This window comes from Chrysemys picta, chromosome 2 (assembly GCF_011386835.1).
Source record: "Chrysemys picta bellii isolate R12L10 chromosome 2, ASM1138683v2, whole genome shotgun sequence".
Classification (NCBI taxonomy): domain Eukaryota; kingdom Metazoa; phylum Chordata; order Testudines; family Emydidae; genus Chrysemys; species Chrysemys picta.
In genome coordinates, this window is record NC_088792.1 from 35750420 (window position 1) to 35766627 (window position 16208).

The window sequence follows — 16208 nt, forward strand, 5'->3', positions numbered from 1 at the left end:
CGTATCTTAGATTGATCCCCCCCCAGTGTAGACCAGGCCTGAGAGTCAGACTATCCATGGAGAGAAAGAATCCATAAAATCATCAGCATTATGCTAGTTGTTTTTAAAATTTTGGTAAGTTCTTCATTAACTTTGATTAATCACTGGGCACTTACAAAAACAGGCCCACTTCAAGAACCTTTTCAGTCTTTAACAGAGGTGATAAAAAAATTTCATTGAAAGAAATGGATTTGTCAAAAATAAATATTTTCATGGAAAAAATGTAATGAAATGGTTCTATTTTTTTGTCTAAAAATAAAAATTAACTTTTGGTTTCTAACCAAAAACCAGAATGTTTTACCAAAAATAATTTTAGAAAACCAAAAATTTGCTTGGGTTTGGTTTCATTTACACCAGAAAAATTCAGGGGAATAAGAAAATGAAAATGTCTTAATTTTCAGCAAAAAAAGTTTGGTATTTTTTGATCACTTCTAGTCCTTAATTATGCAGAACAACCAACAAAGTCAAGAGTTTGACCCAGAAAGAGGCTTTTGGTAAAGATGGGCTTTGCTTTGGCAAAAGATCATGATATTTTGCTTTGCAAATGAAAAAAGCTGAGCTCAACCCTGGTTTTGTTTTGCGATACCAGGCCAGCAGGGCCGGCTTTAGCAAGAGCGGGGCCCGATTCCTGGGGGCGGGGCTTGCTGCGCGCCGCGGGGTGGGGGGGACGGGACGGGTGGGACCCGAGCCCCGCCGCGGGGGGGACGGGGACGGGGGACCCGAGCCGCGCCGCGCCGCGGGGGGGGGGGGAGACGGGGACGGGGGGGAGCCGAGCCGCGCCGCGGGGACGGGGGGGAGCCGAGCCGAGCCGCGGGGGGGACGGGGACGGGGGGGACCCGAGCCGCACCGCGGGGGGGACGGAGACGGGGGGACCCGAGCTGCGCCGCGGGGGCTGCGCCGCGCGGGGTGGACGGGGGGACCCGAGCCGCGCTGCGGGGGGGACGGGGATGGGGGGACCGAGCCGCGCCGCGTCGCGGGGGGACGGGGACGGGGGGACCCGAGCCGCGCCGCGGGGGAACCCGAGCCCCGCTGCGCCGCGGGGGGGGACGGGGGGGACCCGAGCCGAGCCGCGCCGCGGGGACGGGGGGGGGGAGCCGAGCCGCGCCGCGGGGGGGACGGGGACACCCGAGCCGCGCCGCGGGGGGACGGGGGGACCCGAGCCGCGGGGGGGGACGGGGACGGGGGGACCCGAGCCGCGCTGCGGGGGGACGGGGGGACCCGAGCCCCGCCGCGCCGCGCCGCGGGGGGGGGACGGGGACGGGGACGGGGGGGAGCCGAGCCGCGCCGCGGGGACGGGGGGGAGCCGCGCCGCGCCGCGGGGGGGACGGGGACACCCGAGCCGCGCCGCGGGGGGGACCCGAGCCGCACCGCGGGGAGGACGTGGACGGGGACGGGGGGGACCCGAGCCGCGCCTAGGGGGGGACGGGGGGACCCGAGCCGCGCCACGGGGGGGACGGGGGGACCCGAGCCGCGCCGCGGGGGGGGGGGGGGACCCGAGCTGCGGGGACCGGGCCGGAGACGGGCCCCGGGGGCCGGGCTGGAGCCAAGCCGGGCCAGAGCCGCTGGGGCCTGCGGGAACGGGCCGCGCCTCCCCGGAGCCCTTCTCCCGCCCCCACCACCCCAGCTTACCTCGTGCTGCTGGCCGCCCCTGCTTCGTCTCAGAAGCAGGGGAGGGGGCGGGGCGTGCAGGGGAGGGGAGGAGGGGGAATTGAGCTGGGGGCAGGGCGGACAGCTGCAGCGCGGGGCCCTCTTGGCGCGGGGCCCAATTCAGCCGAATCGGCTGAATCGGCCTAAAGCCGGCCCTGCAGGCCAGTACAGAATATTCTACCCCAGGGGTTCTCAAACTTCATTGCACCACAACCCCCCTTCTGACAACAAAAATTATGACATGACCCCAGGAGGCGGGACCAAAGCCTAAGCCTGCCTGATCCCTGCCACTCCTGGGGGAGACGGGGTGCAAAGCAAAAGCCCCACTGCCTCAGGGGAAGAGGGCAAAGCTGAAGCCTGTAATCTCAGCCTCACTGCCCAGGGATGAAGCCCTTGGGCTTTGGCTTCGGCGCCTGGCCCCAGCAAGTCTAAGCCATCCCTGGTGACCTCATTAAAATGGGGTCGTGACCCACTTTGGGGTCCTGACCCACAGCTTGAGAACCGCTGTTCTACCCATGCCAAAATTCCCCTGCTAATTTGTTATGGTGTCAGACAAAAATAATATTTTCTTCTTCCTCTTAAAACTGCTATTAGGACTATAAGGGGAATAAAATAAAAAGAAATTAAAACCCAGACTTGGAATTCCTGCTCTAAATACAGTATAATAGCATGCTGTTTACCAGCCTTCAGCATTGCCAAAATACACGTTGAGGTGCACAGTTAAGGAGACCTCAGTACTGTCAAAATTTATATAAGCTAGTGATTAGCTAGCCCCCAGGAGAACCAAACACACACAGGACTGTACAATAAAATCATCTGCAAACATTGTCAAAATCCACATAGGAACAGGCAGTAAATCAGCCCCCAATATAGCCAAAATATAGGGGGGAGCATGCAAAAAAGTCCCCAGCAGAGGCAAAATACAGCAGGCGCCCAGCAAGACAACTGATAGCATTGCCAACCTACATATAAGAGCATGGAGTAAACCAGATGCTACCATTACCAATCCACATAAATGGGCAATAGGAGCATGTGGAAGACCATTGCCCAGCATTAGCAAAAATGCATTTTTTGCTTTGTTTGGGTGGGCTGATTGCCTGCATGATCTTATAGGTTACAAAACAGTGTAAACCAGCTCCAGTACAACAAGAATACAGGCAAATGCTACTGGGTGTTGCTCAGGATGGGGTCTGGTGGGCTCAGGCTAGATAAGCATCCAAAAGCTCAGATGGACCCACAGCCCATACAATCCAAACCCTTCCTTCATAAGAGCCATAGGATCATCCCATAATTCCTGCCTAGTGTGTTTTGGGAGAAGGCTTGGTGGACCTCCTATGTTCCTTTGGCATCTTCCGGGAATGGATGAGAAACATGCAGTAACTCTGCCATTTTCTTTAGGAAGAACAGTTTAAAGCATTGTTTTCACTAAAGAAAAATAAATAATTACATTGAATCTGCACAGGAATTCATACAAGAAGGGTCAGATTCTGAACCCAGTTACATGAATCTGGTCTTTAGTGTCTAGAAAAAGCAAAGGTGTCATTATGAAGTGCTGGTGCATCAGGTGTTTTTTGCTCATTGTTCACACAGTCTTTAATTCTTCTGCAAAGAGTTCTCAACTTTGAGACTAGGGAGATGAGGTTATGAATCAATAGCCTGTGATTACTATTCTAAATTGCTTAAATGGTTTTCTTTTGATGAGAGGATCAGAACATTTTGATTTAGTCAGGCCTTCCATTTAATCTGGAGCCGTAAAACATTCAGTAGATTATAACAATGATATCCACTGGCTCCTAATGAAAGGCAATTTTTATTGAAGAACTCTCTGTAGAACTAGTGAGAAATTTTCCATTGAAGTTTTTTCTTTCCAACTAGAAAATGCAAGTTCCACAAGAACAGAAATTTCCATGATAAAATTTTGATTTTTGTCAGAATTTCAGTTGTCTGTCAGGAAATTTGGTTTGTTGAACTGAATCAAAATGTTGTGTTTGGGCACATTTGATATTAATCTGTGTCCACCTGAGGTGGTGTATTGTCTCATAGGAGCTGCAGTTTGAGAGCCTCATGTCCTCATTCTCCTCCTTGGGCTGGGTACCCTTGCAGGACTACATTATATTCCCATTATACCCCACAGTTGTGTCCTATGGCTTTTCTGCCATGGTGCTTTATGCGAAATGTGGTCCAGCCAGGGAACCTACCTCATAAATGAAAATGGGGGCATGAGAATCACCGAATTACAACTCCTATGAGTTACTGATGGATATAGTTCCATGTTGAACTGAGTTGAAATAAGACATTTCAGCTCAGTTGGACAAACCAAAATGAAATATTTCTATTTGAGGATATAGAAATATTTAATTTTAAGCAAACCAAGGTATTTCACTATTTCTGAATCAGAATTTTAAGGGACTTTCCAGTCCATGAAAAACAAATGTTAAAATATTTCCCATGGAATGAAAACTCTAGTTTTCAACCAGCTCTAGCTATCAGTTGTTGTAGAAGCTGTGATCAAAAGGCCAGAAGAAGTATAAGGGGCCTACCATAATAAAACATTGGCCCCCTGACCTGCCAGGCACTGCCCACTTGTCACCCCAAGACCCACCCCCCTGGGGTATTACTTCCAAGAGCAAGACGGACACATGACCGGCTCCAGTCATGATTGATGATTGATTTGATTGATAGTAGGCCCCTTATACTACTGCCAGTTCCTCAGTTGGTATAAATTGGTTTAAATCTACTGAAATTAGAGCTATGCTGATTTACACCAGCTGATGATCTGGCCCTACATGCTTTCTCTGTGTTCAGCCATTGCTTGTCCCCTCTCTTAGGGTGGCATTGTAAGGAGGTGTATATGGAATCTGTACTTACCTTTCGTCACATCTAATCAGAATCACACTATCTGTGCCAATCCCCAAGGCTGCAGCTCCCTTCTTCACAGAAAAGTGACTCTGAAAAAGCATATTTTTTGTTTTGTATTATTTCTAATTTTTTTATCCAATTTAAAGCAAAAAAACCCTGCACTCTTGGAGTGTCCTTGAAAAACTAACCCCATAGGAGCAATCATTTTATTCACGTATTTTTTTTAGAAACGCATCTCTGTAACTTGAAATTTCACATCAGTACTCCCTCACTATTTGGAGCAAAATTAATAATTCTAAACTGATTTAACTCAAAATATTAAGAACAATATTGTAGCTGATTTCAGAGCCAAATTCTGCTCTCGATGCAAGCGCACAACTTGCACTGAAATCAATGAGAGTTGCCTCTGTGCATTCCTCACTGAATTTGACTTACTGTATGTAGTCCCTTAGCTAAATGGAAGGTCAGTTCATTTAATATGTGACATCCCAAGTAAAGTGCTTCTGTTACGTGACCACTGGCCAGATAATATCATAAGCCCAAAGAAAGACCTATAACTGAGGATAGGCAAAGATATGGGGCCTGATTCTGATTTCATGCCAGTGTAAATTAGTTGTAACTGCACTGGAGTAAATTGAGTTACAATAGTGTAAGATCAAACTCAGGAATGTTATTCTCACTGCATAGGATAAAAGTGGAAGTTATATGTTAGGAAAGTAGTTCAATCTAATTTTCCTCAGGAGTCAGGACTTGAATCCTGAATAAATGTTTGTTTGTAATTTGGGATTACAATTTAAGGAATTCAATCACATTTACTATAATCATAGTGTGATATTATATCAAACTGTACAGCCGAGAAAATGGTTTTGATTAACCTAAAATTGATTAATGACTCTGTCTGAAGTCTTACAGTTTTAACTACAGATCACTAAACTTTTCAAAAAGGAGTAAATACAACTTTCCTAGTGGAAATCCTCCATTGAATTCATGATTAGAAGAATTAGTTACGAATCTGTTTGCCATTTGGTGTACATTAATACTTGAATATTGATGGAAGTTATGTGCATACATAACATCATGTACTCATAAGTCGCTAACACTGACTAATCAAGCAGAGGGAACATATTTGTATAGTATACACCAGCATTAGTGTAGGGCAAAGCATAGAAACAAGGTAAAGAAGATACACTAGACTTTATCATGAAGTCATAGATGTTAGAGAAGGAAAAGACACTAGGGCCATTCCCCCTGCTCTCACAGGATTGCGTGAGTCCAGGGACAGACTACAGAAGAGAATTAATCACTAGCACTGCACAAAGCAATTGTTTGACCGCAGTTGTACTGCATACAGCAGAGTGCCATACAGAAGGATTTGAATACATTGGGAAAACAGGGAGGTGATGAGAAAATTGTTTACTATGATGCCCCATTCAAAGCACTTAAGCACACATACATGCTTAAGTGTTTTGACAAACTGAGCTCTAAATTGACTTAATTTAGAGGAAACAGAGGCAGAAAGGGACCCAGAAGTAATAGTGAGCAATGCCATGAAAGTAGGACTGCAGTGCCTGGCTGCAGCAAGAAGTGGGGTGATAGAATATAAGTGAGGGGAGAAATAACTCTGCCACTATGTAAAATAATGTCATTTCTCTAATTACAGCAGGAGCAGAAGTGATTATATGTAAGGTTGCACAATGGTTTCCATTTCAAAGTCTTGTTTTTCAGTCACTTGGAACTTTACCATTTCAGCTGAAGTTTTTCGTGCTTAGTTTCTGACCAAAGGTAATTTTTTGTAAAAAAAGATTTTGAGCAACAAGAAGGTTTGAGCATAAGTGTTGTGCCCTTTTTGAGAGTTAAAAAAAATTCTTGAGACTTTTAACATCTTCAGTAACAAACAGCTGGGGATAGAGACTTGAAATCTGCTCTCATTTAGGAGAAATGCCTTTTCTGGAGAAAAGAAGTTTTGATTTGTCCAAGTTATGAATCTTTGAAGATTACATGTTGGGCATGTGCAATATATGTGGCAGGGCTTTTATCTTGCAAGTTTGAGAGGTGGAAATTGGGGATTCACCCTCTGCATGTATGTGGGACTAACAGGTAAAGAAAAAAATAAAGAAAACGTGTGCTCAGGGCATAAAATTTTCCATTTTGAAAAATAAATGGTTTTCTTAATCTTAGGGCTGACCTGTGCATCCTAAACATTCTCTTAACATAGCTATTTATGGAATAATGTATGTGTATGTTACATTAGGTGATCTAGTAAACTAATGAAAAAGTGCTGATTTTATGAAATAATTGATTTTTTGAAACCCTTAATTTTTTTCTCAAAGTTACATGAATAATTATATCAGTAGTGTCTTATCAGAGTCATACAATTGGCAGGATTACAACATGGATTTTCTCCTATAGGATAATTTGTTTTCCTTCACTTATCAGACTCCTGGAATCAACAGTCTTTTATTAATTAGTTTGTTCTCTCTCCTCCGTCAAATGTAAGAAATTGACTCATTGGATTATACAATTGGGTAGAAAGAGGGCTTGCCTTTTCTGAAGACAATTCTAAGCAGAATAGAAATGTGTTTATTGCAAATATTTGTGAAGGATTTAATGGAAAAGATGCTGATAATACTATGAATTGCACTCAAAATGCAATTCTGCAGACCATCATAGTTAGGCATATCAAAATCACTTTTGAACCAACAAGTACTGAAGTTATAGATGGAGTATGAAAGCAGTTCTCTAGGATGCCTTGTGGCCTGGCGCCTCAACACATCAGCGCCACATTTTGGTCAGACTCAGCATTGCACAGATTCTGCTCAGCTGGGCAGGGCAGTCAGCCTGCCCTTCTTGTCTCAATCTCTATAGTGCTATTCTGGGGGCAGGGATGTTAATTTCTGTCCCACTGGAATGTACAGACTCCCCCTATGTTTGGCAGGGATTAGCTGGTCTTTGTCCTCCAGGAACTTGGCTCTTACATCTCTGTTAAGAGGTAGGTAGGGGAACCCAGGCCCATCCAGTCCACTTGGTTCCAGCTCAGGGCCCTTAACCCAGGCAGGATCAGTTCTCATCAATTCTCCTGCTGTACCCTGAGCTCCTTCCTATCGCCTTCGGTTCTGTAGGCTTCTCAGCCTGTGGCTCAGGTCATCCCTTCCTTGGGTTGTTGTCACTCTGGTGCAGCGTCTCACCAGCTTGCTGACAGAACCTCCTTTCTCTGGACTGCTGGCTCCTCTGGCAGCTGCCCCACTCCTCTGCTTCTCAGCTCTTTTATTCTCCGAGCTGCGGTGAGGCTGCCAAACAGAACTAGCTGGCAGTTCCTGCATTAATTCCTGGGGTGCCAGTCCACCTGGGGTCTATACAGCTCATGGCAGGCCTATATTCCTAATGATGTAATAATATTTCTTGGTTAAACTAATTGATGAAACTTCCCCAGTGGTATGTGACTGCAATATACCAGCACTGCACACTGGTCAGCTATGCCAAAATCATGTATTAAGTTTTCCAGTCCTGTAATCTATGCTCTAGGTCCCCAGTTCAGCAAACCATCCCTATTCAGCAAACCACTTAAGTATGTTCTTAAAGTTAAGCATCTGTATAACTCCTTTTGACTTTAATGGGACTCAAGTACATGCTTGAAGTTTAGCACATGCTTAAGTGGTCTGATGAATAGGGATGGATTTAAGCATGTGCTTACAAGTTTGGCCCAGGAACCAAGCATGTAAATGCTGACTTCAGTGGGAGCTGAAGGTGCTCAGTACCTCCCAAAGGCACTCAGCATCTTCCAGGATCAGGCCTTAAGTGTTCTAAGAATAGATGTTTGCATGTAATGCAACTCTATATACTGCCATGGTCTGACTTGTCAAAACCATAGCTGAACTGAGTTATGCAAGTCATGCATGTTCTTTCCCACTGTTCTGTCGTCTCTTTCGTGAAAGGGTAAATGGTGTTCAATCCAGTAAACATACCACAGTTCTGCTCAGCATTGTACCCCTCTCTGTCACAATTCTGTACTCTTTTTTCATGCAATCCTTAATGTGCATGTTAAGAAACACACCCGAATGTTCTTCGCTAGGTCAGTAAAGGGTGAGCTTTATTCCTGCAGATTCCTGGATCCACTTTTGATTTAGGGCTGGATTGTGGGTGCTTCAGGCACGGCTTCACAAGAGTGGATCAACGAGCTGCTTTCCATCCCTTGTGTAGTTGCACAAGTGCACGCATCGCAGGTTCGCAGCAGCCCCTTGGAAGCAGGGAGGAGGTTGTGCCGTGGCTGACCAGAGAAAGCAGTTTCCTCCTTCTGCCCATGTGGCAGGAGTAGCAGCGGGAAGGGTTGTTTTCACTGAGGCAGTCTCCCCAGCACCTCTCTTGAGGCAATGTGGTCATGCGCACTCCAGCCATAGAGCCCTGTGATAATGCAGCTGGGAATCCACTAAGAGGCTATTGACACAGTGAACCTTAGCACAAAATCCTGAGCACAGGAAGATTCTGTTGATCTTTACACAGATTAGAGGGGAACTGTAAGGGTGTCAAAATACCGGTAGTTCATTAACAGTTCCTAAATCCAGCAATTCCGTTACCAATTTAAGAAAATCATTGATTTCATCGATCCAGTTATATACCTACATATACGTTACATGTGTGTTATGTGAAAAGACACCTATATGTTATATAGTATAATATATCGGTTATATAGGAAAGGGCTAAAGAACTGGAGATGTGGCATTAAATGTAATTCATTGGCTTTAAAGTCAATGGCATTACAGAAAGGATGAATTTGGCTCATTGTTCTACACTGGATAAAATGGAATTGCTCCCGTAACTCTTCTATCTAGTAGAAAATAAAATCTCTCATTATATTAGCATTGAGTTAGAGTGTTGCTGGGTTCTGTGTGGCCATGAAGGGAAGAGGGAGTGAGCCCCACCCCTATCCATGTGGCAATGCGGAAGCTATCCAGATCTTGGGTTCTGTCATGGGCTGGGGAGAGCAGGGGCTGACTGCCTGATATGCCCCTCTGAGAAAATATGGGTTAGGAAGGTGGAAGAGAGATTGGAAGTAGGCACAGCCATGCTTCCACCCTCCTTATACCCCTGGGCAGTGGAGCTGGCTGGACATGAGGTGAGGGAGTGTGCTGTATCCGGTAATGGGCTGACAAAGCACACTGCTCACTTTGGTGTGACACCCCATTAACAGGAAGAAAAGCCCTGCCTTCCAGAAAGTGTTATGGAGGGCAACAAAGATAACCCCAGGCCTGAAGAATTGAGGTTACAAGGAAAAACTGAAGAAGCTGAAGTTATTTCTCACAGGTGACCGACTTTGAGATAGCTTCGCAAGGGATTCCAGATGTATGAGATACTTATGTTTTATGCCAGCAAGGGATTAAAGTTGCGTGAAGAAGGGTTCAAGAGAAAGCTAGATTTGTTTCTTGAAAGAGAAGTGTTTTAAATGTAATGGTGAAAAGCAGGAAGGGTAGAGTACTATTAATGCTAAGTTATTAGGGTAGATTATTATCCAACATAAAATGGGCCTGTTCAGCTAGGAGATACTTTTCTCTTTCTAAAATTTCTTAGGCTGTTTGGAATAACTTTTTTTGTCTCCATCATCTTTTGTGCCCTTTTTTTTAATATTGAACTTTGTAGTGTAGGAAGCACGATACACATTTATGAGAGAATCAGGCCCTTCCAAAAAATGAAGAATTGAAATCATTCTGCTAATTAGATTTAAAAGTTCATTAACAATTTCGGTGACACTGAAATATATGGTGACCTATTCTTATCTTACATTATCCCTGCTTTAATATATATATGATTATGACACTCAATCTTCTGGCATATTTTATGGCTTAATAAATCATTATCTCCTAATTAGGGATGTCTGAAACTGAAGAGAAAAAAAACGTATAATGTTGTGATCCCCAATGCTCATGTCTTTTCTGCTTAGGGGGAAATTCATAAATAAACTTTGTGAAGGGAATTAACTGGGTGGGGAATTAACTCCCAGACTCTGGGCAGGCTGGACAGCCTATCAGATAGAAGAGTGTCATTGTCCCTCTGTGATCTCTATGTAGAGACTCTGGGACGTGGCTCCTGTGTAAGTGCGGGGCCTCATCCCCTACAATTTCTCCACCTTAGCCTATTTGATGGAGACACCCTACATGGCACAAAAGGTACAAAGAAGCTTCCCTCTGCAGTTCCACCCAGGGTTTAAATGGAGTGGAGGGCCTTATGTGGGCTCTCTGCACCAGGGTGACTCACTGTAAATGTCTAATAGCAAACCGTAGCATTTATTGCAATTATCTATCGAAATGGAATCCTTCCAGGGTATGTGCATGCTGGTTATAGTCACATCAATGTTCTAAACACACTGAGGTAAGATATGTGTCTTTGCGTGGTGTTATATTTGCTGCTGGTAGAAGGTTAGCAGGTATTTTGTTAATGTTAGGTGAGAATAAGTTATAATTCTGTGTCTCTGCCTGACATGCAAATGTTTCTACCTTTTACATTTCAAACAATTTATCTGCACACAGCCTTCCTCATGCAACAAAGTCCAAGGCTTTGGTTTTCTTTGGTTTATTTGTGGAATGCTCCAAGGGAAAAATTGTACAGGTCTTAAAATGAAACCAAGCAATCAAAGCTGGAGCTGTTGGCAAGAAGGCCCCAATCCTGCAATCTGATCTGAGTATGAGTGGACTCCTATGTCCATATGTAGCCCTGTTTACTTCAGTTGGACTCTGTGCTGGTATACGATGTAAATCCATTGATTTAAATGGAGTTATTCCTCAATCAAGCCCACCAACTTTTCGAATCCTTGTGTATGAGGTAATCAAAAAAGAAATGCCAATCAGAGAGTTAAAATCTATCTCAATTTCTATGTTGGGAACAAAGCTACTTTTCTTTAGATGGTGGAAAATAGAACCTCTGCCCGCTTCCTCTGCATGATTAGAGGAGTAACTACTCTACCATGGATTTAGTGGAGAAACTATCCCTGTTAGGAATAACTTCATACTGTAGGGCACCAAATGAAAACCCTAGTCTCCAGTATCCTCAAATCTCTCCCTAAAAACACCATCATGTACGTGTTACCTCTGGGAGCCTTATCCGTGGGGCAGGGCCTGGAAAACTATCTCCTAGGCAGAGCTGGGTGAAGAAAAACAATTCCATTTCATGACAATATTTGAGATTTGGAAATTTGTTTTCATTACACTGGAATGAAACCAAAACTTTTAGAATGTTTTTGTGAAACAAAACTGTATCAAAATGTCCATTTTTGGATCAAAAAGGTTGATTTCTCCCTCTCTGGAAGTGACCATTTTGCACCTCAGAAACTTTCTGGCAAAAGCTTTGTCAAAATTGCTAGAACACTGCCAAGTGTTTCAGCTTTGACAAAGAATCATTTTTCAGCCAAAAAAAAAAAAAAAAGCATTTAGTAGAAAATGTTTTGAACAGCTCCATCCCTAGGGTTTTCATTACAGTGCGAACTTTGGTCCTCATTACAATTAATTGATGTAATTAGGGCTATAACCACATGGACTGCTCCCAAGTATGGAAATTCCATGACTCCTACAACCTACAAATTTGACTATTTGGAGCACGAGGTGAGCTCTCCCCCCATGCAAAAGTGCTGGTGGGTGGCAGAGGAAGGGGAGGAGATTGACCTCCACTAAAATCAGCAGATCTACATGGATCTGAAGGATGTGCAGAAGCCAGGGATATTCTGGAGGCACTGTGCCTCCACATTGGCTCCCAGCCTCCTGTTGGCTCCCTCCGGGCCCCTGAGCCATGTTGCCTGTCGTTACTCTAGCTGTCACTTTTCCTTGAGTCCTTCGTGAGCAGAGTGGAATGGGGCAGCAAGTAAGTTGACACTTAGCACAGTCTTACCCTCCAAACTCTTGCAGGCTTGGAGAAGAGGAGATGATGTGGAGGCAGCACTCTCCTTCTGTCACCCATGCCCAGACATGGCTGCTTTTTATCCCTGTAACCCTAGGAGGAGACCCTATAGCCCTTAATTATAGCTCAAGCCCACAGAGTAAGTGAAAGTCTTTTAGGGCCTAAACTTGCAGTCCTTGAGGATCTCTAAGGTTTTGGGGATGCAGGGAATGCAGGCTGAGATCCTAGGCCATGCGTTGCTCCATGACCTGATTTAGCAAATAATCTAGCTGGATTTCATACCCTTCTTAAAACTGATTTTGCATTATGTGGAACAAAGAAGGACATTTACTTCATACTCTTAAATCATTGTAATGGCTGAGAGCCTAGGATTGATCTCACTTTATATTAGTGTAATTCTATTGAAATCAATGGAACGAACATGGTGTGAAGCCAATGTGAATGAGCATAGAACACTCCAGAGGTGTTTATCTTTAGCATCTGTTTTCTTTATCCTTCTACTGTTTGGTTGAGTAATGGAAAATACCATTAACTTGGTATTTTTCGCTGTAACTTTTTATTTTTGTATTCAGAGCCCAGTGATTTTCAGATCAAAAGTTTTACATTTAAACATGTGTAACTGAAAAATGAATTTGGCCCAAAGTTACAATATAAGGTGCAACTGCGAGGCTATCCGGACCCATGTGCAAAATGAGAACAGTAACAATTTGCTTTGGAGTGTGCACCAAATATACACCTGGGACAAGATCTACAGGACCATGTCCATGTCCAGTTCAGCTTAGAGTGGGTTGGGGGAGGAGGGGAAACCTGATCCTGAAGTGACAGTCCAGTTCCAAGGAGCAATTTCTAGAAACCAAAGGGCTACTCTAAGTTGTGCCAAATGGCAAGGACCCCAGGGGATCGTTCTGGCACATGGGAATTGATGCAGCACAAAGGTGTTCTGGGCATCCCCCCTTTCCTTAGCCTATGCAATGCTCCCTATACTACGTATGGAAACACCTTAGCTAACACTTAAAGCAGTGTTCAGTCTGCTCTTCATTGCCAGAACAGCTCAAAGCAGATGTAATGGGACCAAGGAAGTGGCTCTAAGTCTTGGATTTTCATTGGGTTTTCACAGTTATATAAAAATGGAATATAATGGGTGACATCCATGATTTTTACCTATGAAGGATCTATTTACAAAGTCTGCTCTCTCTTACACCAGACTCAAACCAGCATCATTGACTTGAAGGGAGTTACTCCACATCTAGTGCAAATGAGATCAGCATTTGGCTCTAGAAAGCTGTGCCAGTAAATAAATAACATTACATTTAGCCCTGGTGTAAGCAAGTGCATCTTAACGGAGCTACACCAGGGCTGAATTTGACCCATAACGTTGTAAGTTAGCTATAGCAGTGTCCTAAATGGTGGGATGGAATAGAAGTGATGCAGAGTCAGAGGTACACCTCTACCCCGATATAACGTGACCCAATATAACACGAATTCGGATATAACGCGGTAAAGCGGCGCTCTGGGGGGGCGGGGCTGCGCACTCCGGCAAATCAAAGCAAGTTCGATATAACGTGGTTTCACCTATAATGCAGTAAGATTTTTTGGCTCCCGAGGACAGCGTTATATCGGGATAGAGGTGTATGTCATAATATTGTACAGAATACAAAGGCTCTTCTAACTGAAGCATACACTGGATGGCTGAATATTCGTTGGCTCAAGGGGCCAGACTGTGATTTCAGTGGAAACGTGGAGTAACTCCAAGAAGGTAACAATGGAGGTATTACAAATTTACATAGGTGAAAATGAGAACTGACTCTGCTGCTTGTGCTGATATTATTGTCTTGGATTTGCTCCTGTTGGATTTTTACTTTTCCCCTGACGCACCATCTTTATTCCCCTAAAGATATACAGCAATTTTATACCTGGGTTCACTAGTCCATCATAAACACAAAGAGAGGGCTGATAACGCAAAGTGTATGGAATGCTCGCCTTGTAGTCACACTGCTTGGTAATGGCATGTTGCTGAATCAGAGAGAAGCTAACATCAGGTTGAATTGTATTACATGGACAAGAAGGCCAGTTGGGTGTGCTAACTGACATCCAAAAATCCCCCTGTCAGTTCTGCTGCTGAACAACACTTCTATTCTAAATAGGATTATGCTGCTGGGGCTATGACATTTCTGGAACAGTTTCTATTATACTTTAAAATAAATAAATAAAGCACCCAAACCTGCAAGCTTTGTGTAACGAATTAAGGGTTAGAGGACACAAATAACTCCGTTTCATCAAGCAATATCCTAAGGGCAAATTATTGGATGTTTTGTGGGAAACTATAGTTCAAAGGGTAGATTGATCCCTGGAAACTGGGATTCTGCATTGTTATCAGTGTTTTTGCAGCTGTTTTGTAGAAGGGGCAATAACTGTAATTTAAGATCATTTAATGAATATAACTATCAGCTCTCAGGGATTATATTACATACTTGACAACACACTTGACTTTGAAATACAATATTTCTGCCCCTTAACATAAAATCTCAATGATGTTGAGACTCATTTCATTATTTTGAAAATGATAGTAAGATTTAATTCATTGTGCACTGTTCCAGTTCTATGAAATATTGTTAGATTACATAGTGACCAGAGGGAATTATTATTCTAAACAACCTTGTTTGTAAGAATTTGCTGGGTTTCTGGTCTTCTATTGATTATGTATCCGTTGCCGCATGGCCTTTTTGGATAGTCATTATTATTTTATGGTTTATTTTTCTCTCTGATTGCTGTGGGGCCAAATTCTTAGCCCAGCTGCTCTGAAGTGTGGATCCTGCAGGACCGTCTAGTCTCTGCAGACATGGGAGCGAACACAGATCCTGAAAGAGACCTTCCCTGCAGACACCCATATAGTAGCTTTGAGGCCACTTAACCTTCGTCCTTCCCAGCGGTGCACACCCCAACTTTGACCGTTCACATTGCCACATATGGCAGTGAGGTCTTTGAGGATTATGCCTGGGGAGGCACTGAGCATGTGCAGTGCCTCTGCTGATGCCCTAGCAGGCAAAGGTTCCTCATTGGCTGAAAGCAGTCAGCTGGAGGGAAATTTAGAGGGGGAGCATGAAGCCTGGCCCTGTCTTCTCTTTCCACCCTCTTCTCCTACATGGGAAGGTTAATACAGCTCTAAAGTCAAGCTAATTCCACCACGGGGAGAGTCTGGAGTGGGAAACTCACTACATCTCCCACACATTGGGCAGTTGTGGTTTTTTCTCCCCACCATCCTATGTGTGAAGCCACCTCCCCTCATCCTAGCACTGGTCAGCTCAGTGCACAGCCAGTTTATGCAAGTGTCTAGGGCATATGCAACCCTTATTGCCAAAGAAGCTGGAATCAGGGTTTGGTTCATGGTGATAAATCAATGGTAAAGTCAACCTACCCCCCATATTCAGCAGCAAGCACAGATCTGATATTTATTCTACTGCAAGTATAGCATTTAAATATTACTGTCTTCATGTATGTTATCACATTGTTTTTAAATTACAGTAGGAACAGTGTCAGCTACTGATGTTTGGATTTACAGAGATTTGCTATTTCCATTAGAGCGATATAAACAGAGAAATCACTGCCAGTGTTATAGAGCCTGATTCTGAGCTCACACACACTGGATTTCACACTAAGATTTACACAGATATAAGTGAAAGCCAGAAAGACACAATGATTTATAGACCTTGCTTTAGAATATCATGCATTTCAACATCAAGCATCCAGTATATCCCTTCATGTAACAAGAAACCACCCTTTTTTAT

At 44.2% G+C, this 16208-nt stretch overlaps 1 protein-coding gene across 1 annotated transcript in view; it reads right to left on the reverse strand.

Moving 5' to 3' along the window:
* GAD2 (glutamate decarboxylase 2) overlaps positions 1-16208 on the reverse strand; it is a 56653-nt gene that overhangs the window by 23886 nt on the left and 16559 nt on the right. Inside the window, exon 8 of the mRNA XM_065586868.1 lies at positions 4555-4634. Coding sequence (XP_065442940.1) covers positions 4555-4634 — 80 coding nt within the window. The remainder of the gene's footprint in view (positions 1-4554; positions 4635-16208) is intronic.